This window comes from Leucoraja erinacea, chromosome 14 (assembly GCF_028641065.1).
Source record: "Leucoraja erinacea ecotype New England chromosome 14, Leri_hhj_1, whole genome shotgun sequence".
In the NCBI taxonomy this organism is placed as follows: domain Eukaryota; kingdom Metazoa; phylum Chordata; class Chondrichthyes; order Rajiformes; family Rajidae; genus Leucoraja; species Leucoraja erinaceus.
The window spans coordinates 28,226,611-28,246,370 of NC_073390.1; the positions used below are offsets into that span (position 1 = coordinate 28,226,611).

The following is a 19,760-nucleotide window of genomic DNA, read 5'->3' on the forward strand; positions in this document are numbered from 1 at the left end:
TTGGGACTGAGAAACTGGGTGGGTGGGGGGGGGGGGGGGGGGGGGGGGATGGATGTGGTGGTGGTGTAGTACATGCACTTCCTAGAGCCATCCATTGACAGGGCTGTCAAGTCTGATCCCTTGCATAGATGGTTCCACCGCATGTTTTCGGGTCTAAATGTAAATTATCATGTTATCCTTTTGCAAAACTAACCAAAGCTGCACAAACACAAGGTGTGCATTTTCTCTCTTTATTATAACTGTCTGTTTGGTGTTCATTTTCACCCATAGCAAGTGTTGGCTCTGAAGATGAGACTGATTTGGTACCAACTTACAAGGAAGCATTTCCTCCTCTCCCAGAGAAAGCTGCTTCTGGAGATGCCACAGCAGAACCATCTGGAGCATGGACCAAAATTCGACCACTTAAATCTTCTCTCATCACCCAGGTATGGTTTGTTGGATTTGACACTCCTTCTGGAATGAACAGTAGGATTGCATTAGTAGAGATGGCAAATGCCAATGGGTGGAGCATTGATTTCTGAAATTAGGTGGAAGTAGTTGATAGTACTCGGGAGCAAGTGCTAAATTACAAACTTTTTTGCTGTACATCAGTACATGTGACAATAAACTAAATTATTTTCAAATTAAGTAGTGAATATTTTATGTTGATATTGGGTATTAGTCCTTTCACCATCTCTACCCAGGTTGGATTTGAATCTGCAGTGATGAAGCACAATACATTTTGATGAAATGAAAACCCTATTTTGCTTTCCTCAGATGCTGCCTCATCTGCTGAATATTTCCTTTTCTTTCATTTAAACTCTGCGAAGGTTGTAACAAAGGAAAATGTTAGAAACATTGTTTTAACATGTATATGGAATACAGACCCCTTGAATGTCAACCAAAGTGGCATGATAATAACAATGTAATCAGAAATGTGTATTGGTTGAAAAATTTGTAAACAAAAAAATGTTGTAAGTCTAAATTTTGGCTAAATAGTTGGTGATCAGAAGGCCATGGCCGAGGCTTTTTATGGGGGGGGGGGGGTGGTGCCAGCAAATGAACTAACTAATGCCAACTTGTCAACTTTTTCTGTTGATTCAGGTTTTTCATGTGCCATTAGAAGAGCGCAAGTATAAGGAAATTAACCAATTTGGAGAGGGAGACCAGGCAAAAATTTGTCTGGATATCATGCAGAAGACTGCTGCGCACATTGAACTCTCATTGGCCAAGGACCAAGGTCTTTCCATCATGGTTTCTGGAAAGCTTGAAGCTGTCATGAAAGCAAGGAAGGAGATTGTTGCTAAGCTGCAGACCCAGGTGAGCTGCAAGTATAGGCTGGGGAAGGTTAGATAGGAACCTACAATTAAAAAAATAAATACATAAAGAAATAAAAATAGCTAGCTTGGTGCAACTAATTGTTATATGAATGGCTGTGGAATCTATACGCAAGTTTTGGTAATTATTAGGATGAGAATGGACAACTGTAAATATGCTTTCATAAAATCTAGGAGTCTAGTTATTAATCTGAATGAAGTGAAAGGGAACAATTCTCAGGCAAAAACATTGGAGTGGACATCCTTGCACACTTGTAAAAAGGAATAGAAATAATCTGGATTGAATTTTAAGCATATTTTAAATAAATAAAATTTACTGTCCAGTTGGGTATGATGGGATTGCTTATTTCCTGAAAGCTTGGTCAGTACTTATTGACTAGGCTTGTATCAGATTTATTGTTCTAAGTTGTGACTTAATATTTTCTAGTGTTTGGATTTGTTATTAGAGACTGGGTTTTTGTTTGGATGATTATCTGCAATTTGATTAACTGTCCATTGGTTTAGGCCTCAGCAACAGTAGCCATTCCCAAAGAACATCATCGTTTTGTGATTGGAAAGAGTGGAGAGAAACTGCAGGAGTTGGAACTGAAAACGGCGACTAAGATCCAGATTCCTCGTCCTGAAGACCCCAGCAACCAGATTAAAATAACCGGCACAAAAGAAGGCATTGAGAAAGCGCGTCATGAAATCTTGCTGATCTCTGCTGAACAGGTTGGTACAGATCATCTTGTGTAGCTGATTTTGAATGGTGCTGCGTTGGCCCATCTCGGAACTGGGTCGCTAGGAAGATTTGAGATGCAGTCTTTGGGTATCTTGGACAGGTTTTCTTTGCCAAGCTTGAGGAACACTTGTCAATGTGGCAAGCGTATTCTGTATCCTCTGCTGACTGTATCCTTGCAGTACACCAAATGCGATTCAACTGCCTTAATGAAGCCAGTCCTATGTTTACAGAAGTAACATTTTGTTTCATTTGAATTGCATCTATGCTCATAACATCCACTTACAAATTTTAGCAATGTAATTTTTAAATTGTATGTCTCATGGTTTTAAGATCTAATTGTCTAGCTTTTTTCATGAAGCCAAATTAATCTCTGAATTTGGTTAACTTGCATCACCAAATGGTTCAGTATGGAAAGAAGCCAATTACCCCATCGTGCATGGCACTTATCTGAAACTGTTGAGTAAAACTTTGTGGAATCTTGACAATGGTCACTATTCTGTGCACTTCTAGTGTAGTGTTCTGCCTGAGGATCACTGCTCCAAGTTGAAAATGAAGGGCTGCCTCGGCCCTTTCAAGAACTGTCTGACATGGTTTTTCAGTAGTTAGTGACTTCCTCAGAAGATTAAGACAGATGTATGTCCATTTCAAGGAATGAAGTATCTACTTGGATTTATCTTTCTTTTTCCAAGTCCTTTTCTGAGTGGGTAGGTGACTTGGAATAGCAATGGCATTTACTGCACCCAGAAGAGTTCAATTTTAAAGAAAAAAAGTAGGTAGTGGAGGGGGTTTTTATTGTTGGTGATGTGATCTCTGTTTCCCCATAGGATAAGCGGGCAGTCGAGCGGATTAACATTGAAAAAGTCTATCACCCGTTTATTGCTGGACCATTTAATAAGGTTTCTGGGGAGCTGATGCAGGAGACTGGGACTCGCATCAATATTCCACCACCAAGTGTCATGAAGAATGAGATTGTTATCACCGGTGAGAAAGAACAGGTTGCACAAGCTGTTACCCGTATCAAGATGATCTACGAGGATAAGGTAAGAAGGATAATCAACTGGTGGCTCTATCATGAGATGCATCTACCTGGTCGGACTCCTCGTTTTTTTGTTTTTGTTTTTTTTACAGCATGTTCCAAACTGAATATTGGCACTTGCACTGCACATGCCAGTAAAGGCTTGAATTTGTATATATGAAAGTTGGAACTTTGTAAATGTACATTGCAAGACAGTGAACGGTATCAATTAACTGATGCCTTATTCACATGGCTCTGTCAGTTATTAAGTAGAATGCTGAAAATGTTGGGGGCTGACAAACTTCGAATTTTTTTGCATTTCTCTACCCTGCAGCGAGTGTTTAACCTGAGTGTTTCTAGGACCGACTGCGCGTTTCGCCTCTCCACCCAAGCCCAATTTCCTTGCCAAATGATTTTTAGACACTTCCTCTAAATCACGTATTAATTTTTCTTTACTCTGAGTTCCCCCCCCCCCCCCCCCCCCCAAGACCATTTCCCACTACCCAACCCGTTCCCTCCATAGCAAGCAGGTGTGATGTCTGGATTGCACAGCACCTCAACTGAAATTGAGCATTTTGGTCCTTTCTTGGATTAAATCTTGTTTGTGTTGCACAGGTACATGCTGCAAGATTTGCAAGCGGCAATCTTAAATACATTGTTTATTTTGAATATAGAAAAGCAAAACCACAACGATTGCAGTGGAGGTGAAGAAGTCTCAACACAAGTATGTTATTGGACCCAAAGGCAACTCATTGCAGGAGATTTTGGAACGGACTGGAGTCTCGGTTGAAATCCCACCCTCTGATAGCAACTCTGAAACTGTCATCCTTCGTGGAGAACCCGATAAACTCGGGCAGGCTCTGACTGAAGTCTATGCTAAAGTAAGTGACGCACAGTGGTATGGCTTTCAGTTGTACAAAGTAATCTTCAGATTGTATTTCAAAATGGGATAATTCAACATTTATTGGTATGCTTCACCTCTTGGACAAGTTTTCAGATCCAGTTTCATCTATCAGCATCTTGCTTGTATGGTAGGGTTAGTGATGTAGCGTAACGTCTGTTGATGCTTGTCATTAGTACTGTATTTATAGTCTTTTGAAGGCCAGAGCAGATTTTGATTTCCTCATGCGTGGAAATGGGCCATTCAGCCCACTGAATCCACACTGTCCAATCATCACCCATGAATAGTTTTATCCTACACACTGCGGACAATTTACATAAGCCAATTAACCTACAAACCCACACATGTTTAGAATATGGGAGGAAACTGGACCATCCAGAGTAAGCTTGTGGTCACAGGGAGAATGTACAAATAGCAACAGAGGTCAGGATCAAACTCTGGTCTCTCACTCAGCAAAGCAGCAACCCTGCAGCTGTGCCACCCTTTTCTAGTTTATCAAATTTTATCTTTGAACTTGTATATTTTTGTTTTGTAGTATTCCTTGTGTAGAAGTATTAATTCCAAGTCTTAATGACAATAAGTGCAGGAGTAGGCCATTTGGCCCTTCGAGCCAGCACTGTCATTCACTGATCATGCACATTCAGTATCCCTTTCTTGCCTTTTCACCATATCCCTTGACTCTGCTATCTTTAAGAGCTCCATCTAAGCTCTCTCTTGAAAGCATCCAGAGAATTGGCCTCCTGAGGCAGAGAATTCCACAGATTCGCAACTGTCTGGGTAAAAAGGTTTTTCCTCAACTCCGATCTAAATGGCCGACACCTTATTTGTAAACTGTGCCCCTGGTATTGGACCCCCCCCCCCCCCCAACATTGGGAGCATGTTTCTGCCTCTAGAGTGTCCAATCCCTTAATCTTACGTTTCAATAAGATCTCCTCTCATCCTTCTAAATTCCAGAGTATACAAGCCCAGCCGCTCCATTCTATCATCATACTTGTGTATGTTGATAGAATAACAAGAATGTCCTTCCTCAATTTTTGTGACCAAAACTAGGGCCCGATTCAACTCCAGAAGGACCTCTTCGCTCCTATACTCAACTCTTCTTGTTATGAAGGCCAACATGACACTAGCCTTCACTGCCTGCTGCACCGAACAAAAGGAGTTGAGTATAGGAGCAAAGAGGTCCTTCTGCAGTTGTACAGGGCCCAAGTGAGGCCACACCTGGAGTATTGTGTGCAGTTTTGGTCTCCAAATTTGAGGAAGGACATTCTTGCTGTTGAGGGAGTGCAGCGTAGGTTCACAAGGTTAATTCCTGAGATGGTGGGACTGTCATATGCTGAGGGAATGGAGCGGCTGGGCTTGTATACTCTGGAATTTAGGATGAGAGGAGATCTTATTGAAACATATAAGATTATTATGTGTTTGGACATGCTAGAGGTAGGAAACGTGCTCCCGATGTTGGGGGAGTCCAGAACCAGGGGCCACAGTTCGGGTAAGCCATTTAGGATGGAGATGAGAAAACACTTTTTCACACAGTTGTGAGTTTGAAATTATCTGCCTCAGAGGGCGGAGGAGGCCGGTTCTCTGAATACTTTCAAGAGAGAGCTAGATGGTAGGGCTCTTAAAGATAGTGGAGTCGGGGGATATGGGGAGAAGGCAGGAACGGGATACTGATTGTAGATCACATTGAATGGCGGTGCTGGCTCAGTGTCGAATGGCCTACTGCACCTATTGTTTACCTGCATGCTTGCTTTCAGTGAGTGATGAACGAGGACCCTCCAGATCTCTTTGTACTTCCCCATTTCCAACTTGACACCATAATCTGCCTTCCTGTTTTTGCCACCAAAGTGGATAACCACATTTATCCACATTAAACTGCAGCTGCCATGCATCCGCCTACTCGCCCAACCTGTCCAAGTGGCCCTGCATCCCTATAGCAACCTCCAGGTGGCTCACACTGCCACCCAACTTTGTGTCATCTTCAAATTTGCTGATATTACTTGGAATCCCCTTACCTAAATCATTGATGTAAATTGTAAATAGCTGCGGTCCCAGCACCGAGCCTTGCGGTACCCCACTAGTAACTGCCTGCCATTCTGAAAGGGACCCGTTAATCCCTACTCTTTGTTTCTTGTCTGCCAACCAATTTTTTATTCATGTCCGTACCCTACCCCAATACCATGTGCTCTAATTTTGCCCACTAATCTATGTGAGACCTTATCAACTGCTTTCTGGTAGTCCAGATACACTACATCCACTGGTTCTCCCTTGTCCATTTTCCTAGTTGCATCATCAAAAAATTCCAGAAGATTAGTCGAGCATGATTTCCCCTTTGTAAATCCACGCTGACTCGGACCGATCCTGTTACTGCTTTCCAAATATGCCGCTATTTCATCTTTTATAATTGACCCCAGCGTCTTCCCCACCACCGATGTTGGGCTATAATTCCCGTTTTCTCTCCTGTCTTTCTTTAAAAAGTGGGATAACATTAGCTACTCTCCAATCCACAGGAACTGATCCTGAATCTATAGAATCTATGGAAAATGATCACCAATGTGTCCATGATATCTAGAGTCACTTAAGTACCCTGGGATGCAGACAATCAGACCCTGGGGATTTATCAGCCTTCAGTCCCATCCGTCTACGCAACCTGTTTAATGTGAATTTCCTTCAGTTTCTCCGTCACCCTGGATCCTCTGGCCACCATACAACAGGGAAATTGTTTGTGTCTTCCTTTGTGAAGATGGATTCAAATTACCTGTTCAACTCATCTGCCATTTCCTTGTTTCCCCATAATAAATTTGACTGTTTCAGTCTTCAAGAGTCTAACTTTGGTGTTAATTGATAATGGCTTATGTGGTGAACGTGTCTACACAAGTAAATTAAAAGCATTTCACTTTTTGTGTGGTGAAATAATGAAGGGTTTCTAGCACCACACTGAGTAACTCTCTGCATCTGTGTGTTCTAATGAGATGATTCTACTGACTGTTACTTTCTAATTCTTCTTGCCCTGAAGGCAAATAGTTTTACAGTAGCAAGTGTTTCTGCCCCATCTTGGCTACATCGCTTCATAATTGGAAAGAAAGGTCAGAATCTGAGTCGCATCACACAGCAAATGCCAAAGGTATCAAATTTTCTGCTACTCCAGTAACATATAGAGTTTAATGTGGTAATACTAATTTTCATTTGTTTATTGGGCTTTGGGTGTGTAAACAGATATTGTCAAGTCTTTTTATCCAGTTAAGCCAAATGGGCATTTTGATGTTCCAGACTACTGTTAAGATTTTTGACTTTGCAATGATTTGAACTGTGACAATTTTTGTATTCTTATAATGAAAGTGAGTTGTACTGTACGTGCTTTGCACTGGTACGTATAATGGTTTCTGACCTATTTGGAGACGTGTGTTGTATTTTCTATGCTCTTATTTGCTGCCCCTCGTCCATATCACCCTTTTTCAAATGGGTTATTTATACTGGATCTTTACTTTCTTCTGTGGTTACATTTTCAATCATCCTGCAGGTGTATATTGAATTCACTGATGGTGAAGATAAGATTTGTTTGGAAGGCCCAACCAAGGAGGTGAAACTAGTCCAAGAGCAAATTGAAATTGTTGTACAGGACCTGGTGAGTATTGGATAAAAAACAACCTTGAATTTTATTTCATTTTTTTAGCAATTCTGAAACTTTTCATTGTGCATATTTAAGAAAGCATTTGTAAATAATTCTCCACCCATTTTGGGAGGCTGCTTTTCAGAGCAATAATTAAGGAAAAGTCAGCAGTGCATTGTGACCAATGAGTTCAAAAGATTTATAAATTATGGTAATATTGCAAATACATTAACTGAACCAGTAATTAAAGATAGATTGAACAAGAGACCAGTATTAGATTCTGAAGTGACATCAAATCACACAGCCAAGTGATCAAATCATAGGGAGGCAATACAGCTGGGTTTGAATACCAGTAATGGTGAACTCATAAATAACTCGGGACTGAGATTGCGCTGATCTTGAGTTTGGCCAAGCTAGGCTGAAGCATTTGGAATCTTGGTCAAACTGCAGTGCTTAATGGATGATTGTGCAAGAAAGAACTGCGGATGCTGGTTTAATTTAAAGGTAGACACAATGCTGAAGTAACTCAGCGGGACAGGCAGCATCTCTGGAGAGAAGGAAGGGGTGACGTTTCTGGTCGAGGCAGTTCAGACTGATGACGGGATTGGGCGGGACAAAGATAGAATGTAGTCGGAGACAGCGACACTGGTGGGAGAACTGGGAAGGGGGAGTGGATAGAGGGAAAGCAAGGGCTATTTGATGTTAGAAGTCAACGTTCATACTGCTGGGGTTTAAGCTACCCAAGCAAAATATGAGGTGCTGTTCCTCCAATTTGTGTTGGGCCTAACTCTGACAATGGCAGAGGCCCAGGAAAGATAGGTCGGATTGGGAATGGGAGGGTGAGTTGAAGTTCCGAGCAACCGGGAGATCAGGTAAGTTAAGACGGACTGAGCGGAGGTGTTCAGCGAAAAGATCGCCGAGTCTGTGCTTGGTCTCGCTGATGTAGAGAAGTTGATGCCTGGAACAGCTGATACAGTAGATTAGTTTGGAGGAGGTGCAAGTGAACCTTTGCCTCACCCGGATAGACTGGGTCCTTGGATGGAGGTGAAGAGAGGTGTTGCATCTCCTTCAGTTGCAGGGTAAAGTACCCGGGGAGGGGCTGGTTTGGGTGGGAAGGGACGAGTTGACCAGGGAGTTTCGGCAGGAACACTCTGTGGCAAGCAGCAAGGGGTGGAGATGGGAAGATGTGGCCAATAGTGGGATCATGTTGGAGGTGGCGAAAATGTTGGATGCAGTATGTGATAGCTGATGGGGTGGAAGGTGAGGACATGGGGGACTCTGTCTTTGTTACAAATGGGGGGGGGGAAGTGGAAGCAAGAGTGGAGCTGCGGGATATCGTGGAGACCCTAATGAGAGCCTCATCTATAATAGCGTGTTTAATGGGTGATCTATCCTGGCTGCTTGCTGAGGTCTTGCCACAAATTGGTCTTCAAATAGTTCAATTAATTCCATTCGATATCAAGTGTCTGAAAGCAAAAAATACTCCTGACCACAATGTAGCCTTCAGCACAGAAACCACTTGTGTTAGCAGCTAAGCTGTTGGTTATGGCATTGGGATTTTTCCAAATTTGGGTAACTAACCTATAAACAGCCCCTCCCCCTCTTTGTGTCCCACCTCAATGTACACCCACTCTTCACCCTGTCCACGTTCACCTATATTCCTTCCTCTGGCTTCATGCTTCTCTCCTATTTGTACTTTTTTGTTTTTTCATCTGACTTTTGCCCAACCAGCTGCCAATCAAAACCCCCTCATCTGTATCCACCTATCATTTGCCTGACCTTATCCCATCCCACCTCTCCTCCGGCTTTCACCCCCACCGTTCGCATTATCTTCAGTCTGAGGAAGGATCCCAGCCGAAAGTCACCTATCAATGTTCTTCAGAGATGCTCCCTGACTCAGAGTTACTCCAGATTTTTGTAAACAGCAGCTGCAGTTCCTTGCGTCAACGTCTTGAGGTTAATGGGAATCGTGTGAATTCCTTCATTAACTGGATTTGTATGGCGTGCAGAAAGATATGGTGGTGATTGTGGACGAAAATCATTCTCAACCCCATGAAAGTGTCCTTGGGAACACCTGTAGTGATCTCCTTGGCCCAACCACCTTTGGATTCATTCATGACTTCTTCAGAAGTGAATATATATGTGCTGCTGATTTGCAATGTTCCGTTCATTTGCAGTAACACCTGAAATGAGCACTTGTTGCCATTAGTACCTGCCTTTCTTAAATGGATTTGACAAGGTTTAGCAGAGTGAACAATAAGTCTGTAAATATGGTTGTAGACCTTGGTTGCATTGCTTGACATATCATTGTTAATTTGTAGGTTAATCGTATGGACTATACTGAATTGACAGTTGATCCCAAGTTTCATCGCCACCTTATTGGGAAGAATGGAACAAACAGTAAGTGTTCGGATGTGTGTACAAAAATATTTCTTGTTGAAATTTAGTTAAAATAAATATGTGTATGCCTGGACACGAGTAGCTAATGTGTATCACAAATTATTATTAACTTTTATAGGTGCAGTGTACAGTTTTGTTATGCTAAAAGTGTGTTGCTGTATTCCTCCACATCTGACGAGCATTTATTTTTTATAATCTGATTAATGTTTGAGAGAGAATAATTGGAGGGCAAAATCTAGATGGACTACTCATTACTGGCAGCAAATGATGGTCCACAAATGTGTAGGGAAAATATGTAATCTGAAAACAAATTGGTGTAGTTATGGAACTTGAAGCTTGGTGTAGAGGATAAATCAGCGTGGGCAAATGACATTAAATCTGAGTATAGCACAGAAGAGAAAATATACTGACTTGACATGGCAGGCTGGGTAAATATCAACTCTTTTCCAGTGTGTTTAGTATTGGAATGTTGGTATCTGGTTGAAGATCTTGGTGGGGTTTTCCTTTCCCAACAAAAAACAGTCCTGATTTAAACAAGGTGAATTTCAATCTAACACCAAGTTGTTGACTCCTCAGGTCCTCGCATTACAACGTTGAGATATTTCATTACTTGAATAACTGATTGCAAAAATTCTCTTGTACCTGGATCTATGCTTCGTAATGTAGTTTGTTTCTTGGGCTTTTCTAAGTAAATCGCATTAAGGATCAGTACAAAGTCTTGGTGCGAATCCCCCCTGATAACGAGAAAAGCAACTTGATCCGTATTGAAGGTGACCCTCAAGGAGTTCAAGATGCCAAGAAGGAACTGTTGGAGCTTGCATCCAGAATGGTGAGTCGTGTAAAATGGAAAGTGTAGCAAACTGGTTACTGCAAGTTCTAATTGAAGCGCCATGCCGTTTCTGATTGTGCTACTGAAGTTTGCATTTAAAAGGCACTTAGACAGATGCATGGATAGGAAAAGCTTAGAGGTGTATATATCCACCAAATGCAGGCAAACTGGACATTTTGGTCAGCATGTAAGAGTTGGGCCAAATGGCCTTTTCCATGCTGTATGGCTCTATGACTATCTTGCCTGTGGTTAATAGCAACTCCTCGATGTCTAATTTTGATTATGCACTTAAGGTGCAAATTTCCTTGTATAAAGTGATTGGTATAATGGCAAATCGCTTGCCATGGAATGTGTTGTATCTAAACTCAAACACAACATTGTCCAATTCTTGTTGACTTTGTAGCTGGGAGCTTTTGCTTTTTTTGCTAGAGTTGATAGGCAACTTTGCTTGCTTTTTCCATTAACTTAGCTGAGAACTGCTGAAGTTAATGCAGCCTAGATCAAATTCTGAGACCCTCTGCATTTTCCCACAGGGAAAACAAATTTTTGTTTGCAATTTAGTCTTGGCTGAGTATGGGTGTATGTAAATGTGTAAGACATGAAAGGGTGCTTGTGTTCAGAATCTTAGAATTCCCTTGGGGATGGTTAATATTGTTTTTTTCCTTGTGGAACCTCAATGTGTTTATTAGTTCCACAAAAGGTAACTTGAAAATTGCTACTATTTTGGTCAGTTTGGCAACCCAAATGCTGTTCTGCTATACCGTGCTTCTATAAGTGCTTGTAGAATTTGGGGCAAATTATTTTTAAACCAGCCCTTTCTTGATGTGGGATTGAGGATATGGTATTAATTTTGCTTACAACTTTTAATGCAACTTAGACATCAAATCTACATCTGCCAAGTGTCAATTGTTTATTGATTGACAGAAGCAGAATGGAAACGGGCCATTTGACTAAGTAATTCCAGCCTGACTGTAAATCCCCTGTTCACACCTAGTTCAATGTTGTCCCACTTTCTCAACTACACTCTACACAGTAGGGGCAATTTAGAGTCCACTCAACCTACAGACTTGTCTGCCTTTGGGATATGGGAGGAAACCAGAGCACTCAAAGGAAACCATGTGCAAACTCCATCCAAGGTCAAGATCGAACTGGTTTCTGGTGCTGGGCAGCAACTTTAGTTTTGGTTTCTGATTAGTTTGTTAGATACACCAGAATAAAATATAATTCCTAGTTTGCTTTAAATCTGACAGTAAATAATAAATTCAGCAATGAACGTAAAGCAGCAGAATGATGCAGAGGTTGTAGTGCAATCTGAAAACAATACAAAATAAAGTGCAATGTAACCAAGTAGTTCAGCGCTTGTGGTGTACAGTTAAAAGCAACAAATAATCACTTCCTATCTCCTGATTTTAAAATCATTTCTGCAATCCATAGGAAAATGAACGTACCAAGGATTTGATTATTGAGCATCGTTTCCATCGTACAATCATTGGCCAAAAGGGAGAGAAGGTCAAAGAGATTCGTGACAAGTTCCCGGAGGTAATCCTCGCAGCACCGGTTTATATTTTTCCTTCCATCTTCCATTTTGTTTTTATGTATTGGAATTTCTATTGTGTTATTTGTTTCTCTGTTTTAGGTCATAATTAATTTCCCAGATCCAAATCAAAAGAGTGACATTGTGCAACTGCGTGGTCCCAAAAATGAAGTGGAGAAGTGTGCCAAGTTCCTGAGTAAAATTGTGGCTGAACTTGTAAGTGAGCGGTTTTGCCCACTTTTCATTTTTAAAAGAGTTAGCAAAACAATTGGGAAGTACATTGTGTAGGAAGGAACTGCAGATGCTGGTTTAAACTGAAGATAGACACAAAAAGCTGGAGTAACTCAGTGAGTCAGACAGCATCTCTGGAGAATATGTAGGAAGGAACTGCAGATGCTGGATTTGCAGCTATTTTTGTGATGCAATGTGCTATGCCTGGTTGGTATAATGTTAGATTTCGAAATAAACATTCTGAATGGTAACTAGTGAGATGGGATTAAAAATTGGTGAGTATGGTGGAGAGACGAGCACTATGTTGATTTTTGTATTGCTTATTGTTTGGAAGAACTACAGTGAATTTATTGTCGGTACAATTACAAAGCACTTGTCTAAATCTACAAATGCTGTAGCAAAAGTCCATACTAAACAATTAGTCTTGCAACTGCAGCGTTTAACAATACGAGTACAACTTGCCTGCATATATTTGAATGCAATGGCTTCTAAGGTTCCGTTACGTTTGCTTCAGAGGAGGGGAAATGCAGAGATCATGATAGTTAGCCGAAACTCGGGTTGGGAACAGAAGGGCAGGAATGATTTTGTACTTTTCCATAACATTGCCATTGATTTTGTGCTCCCCATTAAATTTAGGTGGAAAACAGCTTTTCTGTCTCGGTGCCAATCTTCAAGCAGTTTCACAAGAATATAATTGGAAAAGGAGGAGCAAATATTAAGAAGGTTTGTACTCTTTTTAACTTTTTCCCAAATCAGTGAACACCTTCTGACTCTGAAATCGGCATGTATTAGTAAACTTAAATTGTCCCCTTCATTCTGTTGCAAGATTATCTGATTGCCAATGCATTAAATATATTATTGCTGATAGTGAGGATTGGGATTATTCTAGTTCTAATATTTCACATTCACGCCTATTAGTTTCAACCTATTGAGACATGGAGTGTCATATGTAGTGGATGTGAACAAGAACATTAATTCCTGCAGCTTCACAAGCACATTAGAGACAAAATCACAAATTCTCAGTAAACCACACCATAAATGCAAAAAACAAACTGCACAGAGCAGCAATGGTAGTACAACATGCTCTGTGCTGCGGTAGGGTTGGAGAAGGTAGTTCAAGAACATGATGGCTGATCGAAGGAAGGTGTTCTTGAACTTGGAGGTAACAGTTCTCTGGCGTCTGTAGCAGTGAGAGTGAGGCCAGAGTAGTGTAGATTAATTTGAAATTAGCAGCTGCTATGAGGCGACAATTCTTGTAGATCCCTCTGGCAAGTGATCAGTACCTGTGGTGGACCAGGTCTTATCATTTACTACAGCCTCCTTTGTTGTTAAACATTTTTTTAATTTTTGAAGCAGGCCATGATTCAGTCAGTTGATGTTCTCCTCACAATACAGCTGTAGAAGTTTGATAAAGCATTTCACAGGAACAGTGCAATTGATGTGCTCAGGAAGCCCGGTTGATGAACAATCACACATGGCAGAAATACATAGATATACATCAACGATAGGTGCAGTAGGCCATTTGGCCCTTCGAACCAGCACCGCCATTCAATGTGATCATGGCTGATCATCCACAATCAGTATCCTTTCCTGCCTTCTCCCCATACCCCTTGATTCCACGAGCCGTAAGAGCACTATCTAACTGTCTTTTGAATGCATCCCGTGAATCGGCCTCCACTGCCTTCTGAGGCAGAGAATTCCACAAATTCACAACTGTGTGTGAAAAAATGTTTTGTCCTCTCAGTTCCAAATGGCCTACCCCATATTCTTAAACTGTGCCCCCTGGTTCTGGACTCCCCCAACATCGGGAACATGTTTCCTGCAACTAGCATGTCCAATCCCCTAATAATTTTATGTTTCTATAAGATTACCTTTCATCCTCCTAAATTTAAGTGAATACAAGCCCAGTCGCTCCATTCTTTCATCATATGACATCCTGGAAATTAACCTTGTGAACCTACGCTGCACTCCCTCAATATCACGAATGTGCTTCCTAAAATTAGGAGACCAGAACTGCACACAATACTCCAGGTGTAGGCAAGGCAACTTTATTTATATGGCACATTTCATACACGAGGCAGACTCAAAGTGCTTCACATAAAAACGTCATACAATAAAATGAAATAATAAAATGAAATAAAATAGAAGAATTAAAATAAAATAAAAGCAAAGTTAAAAATGCATTATAAAAAGTGCAAAAGTTAAAAGTGCAATGTAATTAAGATTTAGCTGAAAGCTAAAGTAAACATAAATGTTATCAGTCTTATTTTATAAGTGGTCAAAGTTGAGGCGAGTCTTAAATCTTCAGGAAGTTTATTCCAGCTATTTGTTGCATAGTAACTAAATCCTGCTTTCCCATGTTTTGTATTTACTCTGGGAATCACTAACAGATTGGTCTCAGAAGATCTCAGAAGGCTTATATAGTGGAAGCATGTCAGTGATATACTTTGGCCCTAAACCATGTAGTGATTTATAGGTGAGCAGCAGGATTTTGAAATCAATTCTCTGACATACAGGGAGCCAATGTAAGGATTTAAGAATTGGTGTAATGTGTTCAAATTTTTTGGTCTTTGTTAGAACTCTAGCAACAGCGTTCTGAACAAGCTGTAGCTGCCTGACAGTTTTTTTCGGAAGACCTGCAAGGAGACCGTTACAATAATCTAGCCTACTAGTAATAAAGGCATGTACAAGTTTTTCTATGTCTTGAGCTGACATGAGTCCTCTTAATCTTGCTACGTTTTTGAGGTGATAGTAGGCCGATTTTGTTACTGATTTGATGTGACTGTCGAAATGTAAATCTGAATCCATAATAACCCTGAGATTTCTTGCTTTGTTTGAAGTTTTCAGGGACAGAGTGAAGGTGTTGGGTTACTTTAAGCCTTTCTTTTTTAGCACCAAAAACAATTATCTCCGTTTTGTCCTTATTTAGTTGGAGGAAATTTTGGCACATCCAGTCTTTGACTTGCTCAATGCACTGGCACAGCAGATCTATGGGGCAATAGTCATTTGGTGATAGCGCTACATAGATTTGAGTGTCATCGGCATAGCAGTGGTGGTCAATATTATTATTTCGCATGATTTGCCCTAGTGGGAGCATGTAGATGTTGAATAAAGAGGGCCCTAAGATCGAACCTTGCGGGACTCCACATGGTTGGTTCTGATACAAAGTCGCCAATGGAAACAAAATAGTTCCTATCTTGTAGATATGACCTGAACCAACTTAAGACTGTGCCTGAAAGCCCCACCAATTTTTCCAACCTGTCCAAAAGTATTGAGTGATCAACAGTGTCGAATGCAGCACTGAGGTCTAATAGCATTAATATTGAAACTTTGCCAGAGTCTGTGTTAAGACTGATGTAATTTACAACTTTAATAAGGGCGGTCTCGGTGCTATGAAGAGGTCGAAATCCTGACTGGAAGTTGTAGCAGCCAGTTGAAGCCAGGAAGTGATTAAGTTGCTGGAGGACAACTTTCTCAATGCTTATGAAAGATAGATTTGATGGATACTTATGAAAGATAGATTTGATATTGGTCTATAATTGTTAATAATAGAGGCATCTAGGCTCCGCTTTTTTAAAAGGGGTTTAATAACTGCAGTTTTCAAGGCTTTTGGGAAATTGCCTGATTGGAGAGAGCTGTTAACTATTTGCAGTATGTCTATTGCTAGGCAGTCAAAAACATTCTTAAAGAAGTTGGTAGGTAAAGCATCAAGGCAGCAGGTGGATTTGCCTTAGTTGTGTCACTGCTTCCACAAGAGTTTTAGAGTCTATGACATTAAAGCATGTCATCATTGCTACGTTACTTTTGCCTAAACAGGGTGGCGATCCAACATGGGTGTAGTCTCACTAGGGCCCTGTACAACTGCAGAAGGACTTCTTTGCTCCTATACTCATCTCCGCTTTTTATGAAGGCCAACACGCCATTGGCTTTCTTCACTGCCTGTTGTACCTGTATGCTTACTTCCAATGACCGATGTACTAGGACACCCAGGTCTCGGTGTACTTCCCCTTGACACCATTCAGATAGTAATCTGCCTTGTCTCAAGTGGATAACCTCACATTTATCCATATTATACTGCATCTGCCATGCATACGCCCACTCACCCAACCTGTCCAAGTCACTCTGCATCCTCATAGCATCCTCTTCACAGTCCACAGTGCCACCCAGCTTTGTCATCTGCAATTTGCTAATGTAACTTTAATTCCTTCATCTGAATCATTATTGTATATTGTAAATAGCTGCGATCCCAGCATCGAGTCTTGCGGCACCCCACTAATCACTGCCTGCCATTCTGAAAGGGACCCGTTAATCCCTACTCTGTTTCCTGTCTGCCAACCAATTTTCTATCCATGTCAATACCCTACCCCCAATACCATGTGCCCCCTAATCTCCTGTGTGGGGCCTTGTCAAAGGCTTTCTGAAAGTCCAGGTACACTACATCCACTGGCTCTCCAGTGTCAATTTTACTTGTTGCATCCTCAAAAAATTCCAGAAGATTTGTCAAGCATGTGGTTACTACCTGCAGCCCAAATTGCACAACCTGTTTCACAGTGCTTTCACCACCATAGCTCCTTGGACCACTATGCATTGAGAGGTCACATCAAGAACATGAAACTAGAAATTCGTTTTGCCGTTTGATGGAATCTTTTTGTTTTATTTGCCTTGGAAATTCTTTAGTGGGTTGCTTCAAAGAAAGAATGAGTTGGTATTAAATTTAAGCAGAGATTGTATAAAAATCATTTGAATTTTATTTCCTTTTGTAGGAGGACTTGGATTGTGATCTTGGTAATTCTAGTCCACCTTGCTAGTTTCTCGTAGCATGAATTGGAATTGATTTCAAAATGTGTGAAGAAGCCACATTTTTAAGTAGGTCGAAATAAGGAGTATGATGCTGGTTTACAAAAAAATACAAAGTGATGGAATAACTCGGTGGGTCATGCAGCATTTCTGGAGAACATGGATTGGTGACCCAAAAAGTAATCTATCCATGTTCTCCAGAGCTGCTGCCTGACCCACTGAGTTAAGGCCCTGTCCCACTTTCCCGAGTTACTCACGAACTCTCCCGAGTTTTCCCCTTGATTCGAACTCGGAGAATTACGGTAATAGCCGTTCGTAGGCACTTGGGGCTATTTTTTAACTCGTGGACATTTTTCAACATGTTCCCGACTTACCTGATGCCCCGAGTTCCTACGGCTGGCATTACGAGCCGCTACGAAACATCTACGGGCTCCATCGGGCTTCTACGAGCTCGCTACCGACATTACCCGACATTCCCCAAGTTCGAATCAAGGGGAAAATTCGGGAGAGTTCGTGAGTAACTCGAGAAAGTAGGACGGGGCCTTTACTCCAGCACTTTGTGTCCTAGATTATTTGACTAATTCTGCATGATGTATAATATAAATACAACAATTACACTAGAATTTTGATAAGCATTCAATCTTCTATTTTTCGTTGTGTACAAATCTTGTTCCAAACTTGGTTTACCAAACATTAGTGATCTGTGTCCTCTGTATTCTTTTGAAATTAACTGAGCATTGAGCCTGCAAAATGCTGACAGGATAAGTGAACTAACATTAGCGTTTGTTTCTGTCTGCCTAGCAATGCCTCGGTAACGAGTACATTTTAAAAATGGGGGGGGGGGAATCTGTTAACATTAACCTTTTTTTGACACTTGCACAAATGGTTTCAAATAAATAAGGTTTTTTTAACCTTTCTTTAAGAAAGTGCTTGGTCTCGTTAGTGGAGCAGAAGAAAGTTGCTGTTGACAAGTCATAATTTGTGACACCCCTTCCATGACGGTGACTCCAGGCCTTCATTTCACCAAGTGGATACAATGAGCACACTAGAATATTTCAAGGCTTTTATTGTTTTTTTCCCCTTTAACTCCAGATTCGTGAAGAAACTAATACAAAGATTGATCTGCCTGCGGAGAACAGCAACTCCGAAATGATTGTTATCACAGGAAAGAAATCCAACTGTGAGGTGGCTCGTACCAGGATCCTGGCCATCCAGAAGGAGCTGGTATGGAATACTTTCAGTTACCCTGCAGTTTAATGCTGCAATAATAGTTCACGCACTGAAGGAGATACCCGTGATTTACATAGTCCACCATAGATTATCTTTATTGAGCCTGTTATCTGCACAATACTGCTGAAGCCAAGTGACAAGACTAGAGTAATTGTTTTGTTGTTGTTTGTACCCCTTGGCTATCTTCAGAGCGAAATGAAGATGCACGTTCACTCGGGTGAGAGGAGGTTGTTAAATGTGAAATGTTAAATTGCCATCTTCAAAATCTAAAATAATGAAAGGTGTCTAATTTTACTGTAACTACGTGGTTGATTGTAGCAGAAAGTTCACATTTTCATGCTCATTACTTATTTTTCCCATTGAATAATTGTCACTTTATTTTGGGATGTTAGAGTAGATGGAGCTAAAATGCGAGATTGTGACCTATTACTTTCTGGAGGAAAACATTAATTGGAATTTTATTTCCTTTCCTGGAAGAAAGCTGTGGTCATACCGCATAGAAACTGGCCCTTTGGCTCGGAGTTTGCACAGACATTAAGCATCTCTTGTACTCTTTACTTCGCATGAATATCCTCTGGATTTTACAACAAAATTTCACGGGTCAAGTATTATATGCACCGAGACCAGAACATTAAACGTCTTGCTTGCTGCAACTGTACAGGCACATTAATCAAGCAAAACCAAATGTACAACAAATGACCAGTTATATTAGGAAACTGGACCACAACAGTGCAAGCTGCAGAAGTATGGAGTGCAACCATGGTATTGCAACATCCATAGTAGCTATGTGTTGAGGTTTGATAATGCAAGGAGGTTCAGGTGCCTGATAGTCGATGGAGCAAGCTGTTCATGAACCTAGTGGTTCTTGGTTTCCAGTACGACCAGCTTGATGGAAGTAGTGAGAGGAGAATGTGGCCAGTGGTGTGGGTCACTGATATTAGCTGCCTACTCAGGGCAGAGCTTCGTGAATATCCCTCTGGTGGTGGAGGTGGTGTCAGTATTCATGGTGGACTGGGCAATGTCCACCACTTTCTGCAGCCTCCTTTGTTCTTGAATGTTAAAATTCAAATGTTAAACCAGGCTGTGATATAACCAATCGGTCAAAACATGCCCACATCCATGGCAATTTACTATAGCTAATCAACCTACCGACCCACACTATTTCGGCATATGGAAGGA

At 41.1% G+C, this 19,760-nt stretch overlaps 1 protein-coding gene across 5 annotated transcripts in view; it reads left to right on the forward strand.

The window, feature by feature from the left end:
• hdlbpa (high density lipoprotein binding protein a) overlaps positions 1-19,760 on the forward strand; it is an 82,122-nt gene that overhangs the window by 40,670 nt on the left and 21,692 nt on the right. For 3 of the 5 annotated variants that reach the window (XM_055645943.1, XM_055645945.1, XM_055645942.1), the window contains exons 4-16: positions 271-425; positions 1,084-1,299; positions 1,821-2,027; positions 2,862-3,077; positions 3,727-3,933; positions 6,967-7,073; positions 7,467-7,575; positions 9,882-9,960; positions 10,650-10,789; positions 12,224-12,328; positions 12,426-12,539; positions 13,191-13,277; positions 18,444-18,575. In XM_055645943.1, coding sequence (XP_055501918.1) covers positions 271-425; positions 1,084-1,299; positions 1,821-2,027; positions 2,862-3,077; positions 3,727-3,933; positions 6,967-7,073; positions 7,467-7,575; positions 9,882-9,960; positions 10,650-10,789; positions 12,224-12,328; positions 12,426-12,539; positions 13,191-13,277; positions 18,444-18,575 — 1,874 coding nt within the window. Of the gene's footprint in view, positions 1-270; positions 426-1,083; positions 1,300-1,820; positions 2,028-2,861; positions 3,078-3,726; positions 3,934-6,966; positions 7,075-7,466; positions 7,576-9,881; positions 9,961-10,649; positions 10,790-12,223; positions 12,329-12,425; positions 12,540-13,190; positions 13,278-18,443; positions 18,576-19,760 lie in introns of all 5 variants that reach the window. The other 2 variants (XM_055645947.1, XM_055645944.1) reach the window with 1 other exon arrangement.